The sequence below is a fragment of the Piliocolobus tephrosceles genome, chromosome 8, assembly GCF_002776525.5.
Source record: "Piliocolobus tephrosceles isolate RC106 chromosome 8, ASM277652v3, whole genome shotgun sequence".
NCBI classification, from domain to species: domain Eukaryota; kingdom Metazoa; phylum Chordata; class Mammalia; order Primates; family Cercopithecidae; genus Piliocolobus; species Piliocolobus tephrosceles.
This window is the reverse complement of record NC_045441.1, coordinates 105,694,271-105,704,043: the sequence shown is the minus strand read 5'-3', so window position 1 is coordinate 105,704,043 and position 9,773 is coordinate 105,694,271. Positions and strand designations below refer to the sequence as shown.

The 9,773-nt window shown below is 38.0% G+C and overlaps 1 protein-coding gene across 3 annotated transcripts; it reads left to right on the top strand.

The window, feature by feature from the left end:
* The first annotated feature begins 1,665 nt into the window (after positions 1–1,665).
* On the top strand, positions 1,666–9,038 carry GPR85 (G protein-coupled receptor 85). 3 transcript variants are annotated; one of them, XM_023228216.1, is made up of 3 exons: positions 1,666–2,004; positions 3,359–3,473; positions 4,569–9,038. In XM_023228216.1, the coding sequence occupies exon 3, from the start codon at positions 4,739–4,741 to the stop codon at positions 5,849–5,851; it is 1,113 nt and encodes a 370-aa protein (XP_023083984.1). In that variant the 5' UTR covers positions 1,666–2,004; positions 3,359–3,473; positions 4,569–4,738; the 3' UTR covers positions 5,852–9,038. The 3 variants fall into 3 exon arrangements, with proteins under 3 accessions (XP_023083984.1, XP_023083981.1, XP_023083983.1); XM_023228213.1 differs by having other exon boundaries at positions 3,356–3,473; XM_023228215.2 differs by lacking the exon at positions 1,666–2,004 and adding an exon at positions 2,963–3,156 and having other exon boundaries at positions 3,356–3,473.
* The last annotated feature ends 735 nt before the right edge of the window (positions 9,039–9,773 follow it).

Below are 9,773 nucleotides of genomic sequence, written 5' to 3'. Positions count from 1 at the left end.
ACCAAGATAGCTAAAGTTTTTTTAAAAACTTTAAAAAGGCTCTTTTTCATATATAACTTTAAATTTTGGTAACAGTTGAGAGCACCAAAGACACATGTTTTATGCTTTAAGCAGAAGACATGTTATTTGAAATGAATTACTAAAAATCTTTTTTTAGAATGTTTTATTCTAGCCTATTATTCTCTGCAATTACCAAGTGTTATTTCCTGACACACACTTTCATGTAAACAATGCACAGAAAAAAAACACTGCTTTTGCTGATCATGATACTGTGCATGACTTGGCAAAAATCTGAAATAGATTAATTTTGAAAGGAAGGCCATTGGTTTTTAAAATAAAATGGTATATACTTTTTATAAGAACCAAATTAAGCAAATTACATCTGTTTTCCTAATACGCTGATCAATATAGTGCATGTAATATTCCAACAGTTTGTAAATCTTCTGAATCCTTCAAACCCAAGGATTATGGCATATAGTTACGTTGTATTTGCTTTGTTCTTTTACTCTTAACCTGAAAATCAAATTTCCTGGGTTTGGTGATATAAGAAATAATTTTTAAAAAATTAAGACCAATTAAGACTATGATCTAAACAATTTGAATCCATAACTTTACATTTGAGAACTTGTAGATGATATGAAACTTTTGTCAGCTTTTAAACATATTTTTTAAAGCCCTGCTGATGAAAGATGTAGCTTCCAGTGTTTTCTCCGGTAGGGTTAATGAACTAGACGGAAAATATCTCATTAATTTCTTGAGTCCCCTTGTGAGGCAAAAAAATGACATTCTTATCTAACAGCTGGAAAAGCTGAAGAATTAGTGGATGTAACTGTGCTCAACCGCAAAGGAAAGAAATAGCTTTAGTATACCCTGAGATGTGGATATGAAAGAAGATTGCGTACACAGATACGCTCTCCCTTATTTTTAAGGAATCAATATCTGCTTAAAGAATAAGGCTAGTTAAAACCCTTGGATCCTGGCCCTATAACTTTTGGCAGAGTATATTGTTGCTTCATGACCTGGCAGTGCAGTGACTCTTTTAATTTACTTTTAAATAGCTTTTCCCTAATCTATACAACCTAACATCTGACCAATAGTGAATCTTCAGCAAACTTAAGTCTCTTATTCCATACATTTTTTTTAAACTGTAAAAATTCAGGAAATTACTTTTTGCAAAGTACATTGAAGCACTTACTGGGAAGCAAAAAAGCACAAGTTGAATTGATTTGTAGTTGCATAAAAACGAATTTGACATTTTACTTAGGAGTTGCAAACCACCGCATGGTTTTGAGTTTTTGAATTCATTTGCTTTGCAAAAAGTGGAATGTTTCACTTGAATGGAAATGCCCTCAAGTTACTTCCAGTATGGCTGTAGGATTGATTTTTCTGGGTTAAGGGAGTACCAAAGTTTAGTGACCTGTGTATATTCTTTTCTAAAAAAAACAAACTATCATCCATGTATTTAAATGGACGTAGGAAATTCAAGAACAAATCAGGGAAATTTAACATCATTTCAGTATTACCAACATAGGGCTTTGTGTAACGACTGTGACATCAAGCTTTAAACAGATAAGGCTTTACCTCGGCTAGTCCAATAGAAATACAGTATGTAAATTAACCCATATTATCTGTATGCTGATTGGCCTGAGTTCCCCTGAATGTCACAATCTCACCATCCAGCAATGAGGTATTTTACTGCCGTCTGGAGATCAGATTATCACTGTAGAGAAGATTTTTATTTTTTGTTTCATTAACAGATTATTATAAAGCAATAAGCATGCAGAAAAAGAAGCAGACGTTTTACATTGGGAATTAATGAAAGCACGTCTGCTAGTTTTGGATAGGAGAACTGGGGAGTTGTTGCTTAAAATTTTATATCACCCCCACAAACAAAACTCTTCGGAAATGGTAAAATAAGAAAATGCATGATTCTAGAGGCATTCCTAAGCACCCACGTGTCAGGCTATGTGGTGTCTGTGGTATCATCCGACCTTTTGGACTGGTGTAAGTTTTACGTATTCGTTATATTTCTAGTATTTTTCATCTGTAATAACAAAGGGGAAAAAAGGAAACTTGTACAGATAACTGCTTTGACATCACCCATCACTGCTCAGCCGAACTTGCAAGAAGGGAAAAGGAATACTGTTGCTTGGTGGGGTGGAATGCCAGGAGTAGCCATTTAAACATTTTATAAGCCTGATTCTTTAGTGACATCTTTTAAGGTAGACGGAATGTAAATTATATTGTAGTTGTCCTCTGAACTTAGCTTTCTCCCTACTTTTACGCATATTTGCGTGCATTGGAGAATAGAAGATGACTAACAAAGACAGAGCTGCCCTAACTTGCCTCCCTTCTGCTCCATTGAAAAGATTTTTTTACTGTGGGAAAAAATAAATAAATAAATAAATAACTTTTTTTTCTTTTTTCCCATTCTTTTCTTGTCTTTTTCCAGCTAACCTGCAAATTTAAAGGTTAGCTGGAGACATCATTAAAAAAAAAAAAAAAATCTAAAAGAAGCCTCCGGTGGTTTGGACCACCCTAAAAGGAAAAGGAAGAAAATGTTTGGGGAAGGTTAGGGTTCCGGGAAGCTGAGGGAGGGGGCGGGCGTCCCGGGCACTGTGACTTCCTCGTGGGCTGCCTTTGGGAAGAGGATGGGCCTGAGGTCCTGAAAGGGCCTTTCCAACCCCCAACTACAAATGCGGGGGGGCGGTGTGGGGGAAGTTCAGAAGCAGCCACGAAGGGACAAAAGCTTAATGCTGCCAGTTGAACTGGACAGAGCAGTCAATAAACCCGGCCAGCTCTGGAGACAGGTAGAGGATACTGTTGGTTCCACAGAGGCTGAAGCAGCCCTGCCGCCGCCCTCGCCACCGCCGCCGCCGCGGCCCCTGCGTTACTGGGGGAGACGGTGCCGCTGCGACAGGGGAGGACGCGGCTGGAGCTCAAGGAGGCTCCAGCGCGCAGGCGCCGCCGAGCCCTGCCTGGATGCTCAGTCAAGGCACTAAGGCAAAAAAAAAAAAAAAAAAAAAAAAAAAAAAAAAAAAAAAAAAAAAAAAGAAAAAAGAAAAAAAAGAAAAGAAAAAAAAAGGAAAAAAAAAAAGAATCAGCAATTTATAGAAAGAAGAAGCTATAGTCTGTCGGGATATCCAACGCCAACAGGTAGGAGGATATACTCTTGGTTAAGTTTGGGGGATGTGGGGCAATGCACAATGTTGATGAAACTGCAGGTTCACCGGGAAAGAGCCCTCCCTCAGGTTTTGTGTGTGTGTGTCTGTGTGTGTGTGTGTGTGTGTGGTTTTGTGTGTGTGTGTGACAATAAACTGCATAATGGAAGTACATTCAGACAATGCACCTTCAGTAGGGCTTACTGAGAGTTCCATTTCTGGAAAGCCTTTCAAGACTGAGGAATATCAGACTGCGAATCACCGGGAACAGTTCCTTTGCAGCACAGAAGCAATCTCTCTCCCCATCTTCGCGTATGTAATGCATGTCTCTCTCCCTCTCCCCCTCCTCCACCCTCCCCCCATTATAAATCCAGGGGTGGCGGATTGCAGGTTTCGTAATGTTGCATGATGCGATCGGTATTTACCCTAGGATGTACCGGTGGGGAAATTAAAATCATCGAACGCAGTTTTGCCTGGGCTTCCATCAGCATATTCCGGGCCAGTGAGAAGTGGCAAAGGAAACACGCTTGGTGGGAATAACAGAGGAAGCCGATTTCCCTGCTGTGGTCCAGGCACCTATGAGACAATGTGCATTTTGTTTTAAAAAGAAGCCACTTGTGATTTGCAACAAAGGTTATCAGTGTAAATGGGAAAGGCTTAATTGCCCAAGAAATACAGGTTCATGTTATATTCATTTGAATCCAGGCAGCCAAGGTTTACAAATGGAAGTGCATTATTCCTCTGGGTGTGTTTCCCTGTCCAATATTTACATTAACCATTTTAATAATCATGTGGGCTTAAAAGATTTGCCAAAAATGGGGGGTAGGGTGAAGAGGGAAAGACAAATGATTAAATCACATCAGATCTTAGGACAAGTAAGTTCCTATTAATTTTGAAGTCCAATTTTGAAATTTTGCTTTAAGATGAATCAACAAATACTCTTATGCAGCATGAATAGTGGCACTTAAAACATATTTTGCACAGGTTCTTTGGACCCACATCAAACAGAGAAGCTGCCTGTGAAACACTGACAGATACTAACAGATCTCAAATAAATGTAGGTAATGTCTCTGCCTCCTAATAGCAATCTTGTAGATTCCATTGCAGTTCTACTGGTTAATTCCTGGACTGGCATATTTTACAAGAATGGGACATTTTATTCCTTCTCTCCTAAAGGTACCTAATCAAATATATATTGTCCAAAATAGGGACATTTTAAAATTCACTTAGCTTGGAAAACTAAACAAGCCAATTCTCTGAAATCTCAAGCAAAAATATTTAGTAAAGCAAATATTAGTATTAAAAACTAAAACTTTATTTGCTTCCCCATAAGTGAACAGCTTTATGTTAGCACTGTCTGACATCATTGCTTGTTAACTTAAGAACTGATAGCTCTTTTTTTTTCAGATATTCTGATGGCAAATCAAATGGAAGAAAAGAGGAAGCATGACTGCAGATCAGATCAGTTCTCTTTGTGGATTATATTTTCAGTAAAATGTATGGATCTATCTTTACCTTGTTCTTATGTCTAGATCATGAGACTTGACTGAGGCTGTATCCTTATCCTCCATCCATCTATGGCGAACTATAGCCATGCAGCTGACAACATTTTGCAAAATCTCTCGCCTCTAACAGCCTTTCTGAAACTGACTTCCTTGGGTTTCATAATAGGAGTCAGCGTGGTGGGCAACCTCCTGATCTCCATTTTGCTAGTGAAAGATAAGACCTTGCATAGAGCACCTTACTACTTCTTGTTGGATCTTTGCTGTTCAGATATCCTCAGATCTGCAATTTGTTTCCCATTTGTATTCAACTCTGTCAAAAATGGCTCTACCTGGACTTATGGGACTCTGACTTGCAAAGTGATTGCCTTTCTGGGGGTTTTGTCCTGTTTCCACACTGCTTTCATGCTCTTCTGCATCAGTGTCACCAGATACTTAGCTATCGCCCATCACCGCTTCTATACAAAGAGGCTGACCTTTTGGACGTGTCTGGCTGTGATCTGTATGGTGTGGACTCTATCTGTGGCCATGGCCTTTCCCCCGGTTTTAGACGTGGGCACTTACTCATTCATTAGGGAGGAAGATCAATGCACCTTCCAACACCGCTCCTTCAGGGCTAATGATTCCTTAGGATTTATGCTGCTTCTTGCTCTCATCCTCCTAGCCACACAGCTTGTCTACCTCAAGCTGATATTTTTCGTCCATGATCGAAGGAAAATGAAGCCAGTCCAGTTTGTAGCAGCAGTCAGCCAGAACTGGACTTTTCATGGTCCTGGAGCCAGTGGCCAGGCAGCTGCCAATTGGCTAGCAGGATTTGGAAGGGGTCCCACACCACCCACCTTGCTGGGCATCAGGCAAAATGCAAACACCACAGGCAGAAGAAGGCTATTGGTCTTAGACGAGTTCAAAATGGAAAAAAGAATCAGCAGAATGTTCTATATAATGACTTTTCTCTTTCTAACCTTGTGGGGCCCCTACCTGGTGGCCTGTTATTGGAGAGTTTTTGCAAGAGGGCCTGTAGTACCAGGGGGATTTCTAACAGCTGCTGTCTGGATGAGTTTTGCCCAAGCAGGAATCAATCCTTTTGTCTGCATTTTCTCCAACAGGGAGCTGAGGCGCTGTTTCAGCACAACCCTTCTTTACTGCAGAAAATCCAGGTTACCAAGGGAACCTTACTGTGTTATATGAGGGAGCATCTGTAAATCTTTAGCCTTGTGAAAACTAACCTTCTCTGCTGAGCAATTGTGGCCCATAGCCATATCTTGAGAAGAAATTCAAGAATGGAATCAGCAGTTTTAAGGATTTGGGCAACATTCTGCAGTCTTTGCAATAGTTCACCTATAATCCTATTTTAAATCTCAGAGTGATCCTGCTGACTGCCAGCAAAGGTTTGTAATTAAGAAAGGACTGAACCACTGCCCTATGTTTCTCTATGTGGTCAAAAACTAGATAATGAAAGTAGCAGGTGCTAAGTATCAGTGCTAAATGCTCTGTATGTCACTACATATGAAAAAACATCAAAAAACAATTAGCATTGGACATCTTAATAAATTAAGTTGACATGAGGTAAATGTGTTGATAAAAACTAATTTTAGAAGTTTGAAGACTTTAAAACATTTCATACTATTATTGTTTTGCAAAGACTAAAATATTTGGGGACTTAAAGTACTGTAATCCACTAAAGATGTGCCAATGAATTATTGGAATATCACACTTTAAAAACCGCCTTGTAAGTTCCGGGGAGCATTCCAAAGCAGTATATTGGTTCCAATTAGAGTTTACTTTTTTGTATTAATACATTGCTATTTCTAAATACCACTTTCCTTATCTACTAGTAAGATTGCTAGCCTTGAACTGTGTTATGTGGTTTTTGTTGATTTGGTATAAAGTTTTTCCAATTCATTTATATTTTACAAATGCTAGATATTGGTCTGGGAGGCAACATTATTGGTAACAGCCTGTCACAACTGAGCAGTTCTAATAATGCAGAATAAACACATGTTGCCTTAAAGGGTTATCTAGTATCCTTCATCTTATTTAGCATTGGAGCAAATAGTCAAGGGAAATCGAATCAGTAACTGGTCATGGTCATGCATCTGAAAGTGCATGGAAGATCATTTAGTCCTTTTTCCTTTTTTCTCACATGGTTTGAAACTTAAAGTGCACATCACTGAAATAATGGGATTTTCTTTTGAGGTGTGCTACCCTTCCTAGAGTGTTCTAAGAAGCAGGCAGTTGATGTATGTTTGTATTTTAAGTCAGCTGTCAAGGGGAGACCACAGCCTTAGTATGACATCCTGCACAATTTGTGAAGCATTTATTCTACTGAAGGCACAGTCTTGTTTATACTTTCTGCACATTCAGTGTATTGGTCATTTAAATTATCTCAGTTTTAACTTGTGAAAGCTTATAATATGATTTCTGGTATTTTAGAAATACATTAGAGTCTGTGAGTCTCATTCTTTAAGATACAGATGTGTGAACTTCAATATAAAGTTGCATTTGCCAAAATTTACCCGTGTAGCCTGTTAATTTTCTTGAAATAAGTTTTACATTTTTGGCACTTAACAGCTTTTTTTAAATCTGGGCGGCAAGCACAAACTAGGAAGACTAGCTTTATTATGGTTTTGTTTTTTGATTCTTGTAGCTACTATATTCCAGACTGGAAATGTATGAATGATAATCAACATAATGCTGATAAACTGACATAATATTATCTGTAAAAGCATTATTTGGTAGTTTATTATAATCATCCCTCTATTATTCTTAAATGCCAGTAGTATTTAGAGATGTGTACCTGCTTAGTTAATTGGCTCAGAATTTTAATATAAATATCACACTTTAATTTGGAGCATAGTACCATAGAAATTTGGGGTTCTAAATATACAACTTGTAAGAATGGTTTACACAAACATTATGACAAAACTAGAAAACGTTATTATTTTTGTTTGCTTTCTGTTGTTTTTTTATTGGTTGGTTTTTGTGAAGTTTTTGTTTTTGGTATTTGGTAATTAAGATTAGGAATCTAATAGAACAGAAATCCTATTGCTATAGTACTTCTGTAAAGGGAATATCAATATAAATAAGGAAAATAAATCAATGAAATGTTTCGATGATACATGCAACTATTCAGTTTTGCTCATATAAGGACAGCTCAAGCCATGAATTAGTGAGCATTCTGACCTCATTTTTACTTTACACCAAAGTTGATTAGATCTGAGACAAAGTTTAATGCACAACAGTGAGTTGGATCTAGCAATAAAGTCTCCTTGGTACTGAAATCATTATCTAAAATAAAGGAAATGTTATCAAAAGATGTTCTGATAACATTGTGATTGCAACTCAAAAAAATTTACAGTAGAAACGTAATTGCAATGATGATAATGGTTAACTTTGCTTAGATGCTCAAATATCACCAGCAATCAGTAGAAAATTCAGCAATAATCTTAAGACTAGAGAGAACAGGTTCACCATTGCATAGACAAGAAAACAGATATGGGTTAAGAGTCGGGGACTGAGGAGTCAAGAGCAAGGGCCACGTGAAGCTTCCCGACTCCACTGAGCTATTTGGAATAACCGATTCCCACAGTTTTGGTAAGTGACCAGCCCCAGTGATCAGTGAGTCAGGCTGAACTGCAGTGACTTTTATTTAAGCCTGCTCCTGACTAAGTTGGCTTTTGCAGGTCAAGCAGGAAGCAGTTGACAAGACACATCCTCAGTGAATCAATGCCATTTGTAACTCAACTGGTAACAGTGGTAATCATACAAAATAAAAGGCTGCTTCAGTGTCTTAATGACCAAATCACATTATCTATTGTAACACTCATTCCAAAATTCAGTATTTAATGTAATTAATCTTTAATCCGTAAAAATACATTCCCACTGTAGCAGGACAGGGGATGTCCAACTTCCCTGTGACACTGATTATCAATAATAATGTGTCCCTCTTGGACTGAGCACACATCTGAGATGGACAGTCTTTAAATTGTTTTTCATAATAGTGATGATATGTTTGCTTGGATACGTCTGTACTATTTCATCTGGTTCGTTTTGCACATAATAGATTTATTTGTGAGATGCCTGGCTGAAGCTAGGCATTCAGTTTGCAACTGTGGAATCCTATGCAGGTATTAACCAAGGCAGAAAGAGGTGAGTAACTTGACCAGTTCTCCACCAAGACCCCATTTAAATAACACAAAATTAACCATAGTGATTAGATGAAAAAACTTATTTGTAGATAGGATAACCTATTGACTCAATTATCTTTTGCAGATATCAGCAGGTTGGATTTCAACACCAGGATTGTCTATAGAAGTTAACTGATTTATGATTGTTAACACATAAATATAGCCACTTATCCATTTGCCTCAACTTCCATGAATACTACCTGAATTTTTTGTTCATTTATTTACCTATTCAACAAATATGTGCTGGGTGCTGGCCTTGGTGCTGAGTGCATAGTGGAAAACAAAGCGGAACAGTCTCTCATTTAGATTTTTTAATCTAGTGGGAAAGAAATAATAAATACGTAGTAGCAATGAATTTTGAGTGTTAATATGGTAAAAATTCCTAAGAAGAACTTGGTCATAATGGCCATAAATGCACTGTTCTCCATTTTCACTTCGGGGCCTTATCACCTTTCGTTGCCCAGTGTTATTTGGGATCTCATATATATTACACATACTCCCTCAACTGAGAGGGAACCCCCTCATTCTATTCAAAGCACCAGGAACCTTTTATGCACACTTAGACGAATCACCATGTTGTGTTTTAGAACCAGCTCCCATGTAGTTAATTCTCTCTTCATAATAACAGCAAAACCTAAATTTCCCCTTCCAAAGTTAACTTCATATCCCAACTATCCACTTCCAAAACAGAGATATTTCAATTTCTTCAAGAGACATGGAGGTGTCTTTTCTGACATACTCTTATCTTCCTGCAAGATAGGATGAAAATGTGTGGGTAAAATACAATCAAAGGAATGACTCATTTGTGTGCATCTTACAATGACTTGCTGGGACCCTCCCAAGTTACTTGTGAAACAGGGTGCATATCTTTTATCATTAAAGCATGCCACGCCTTGAATCTTTTTATTTCTCCTTAATTGGAA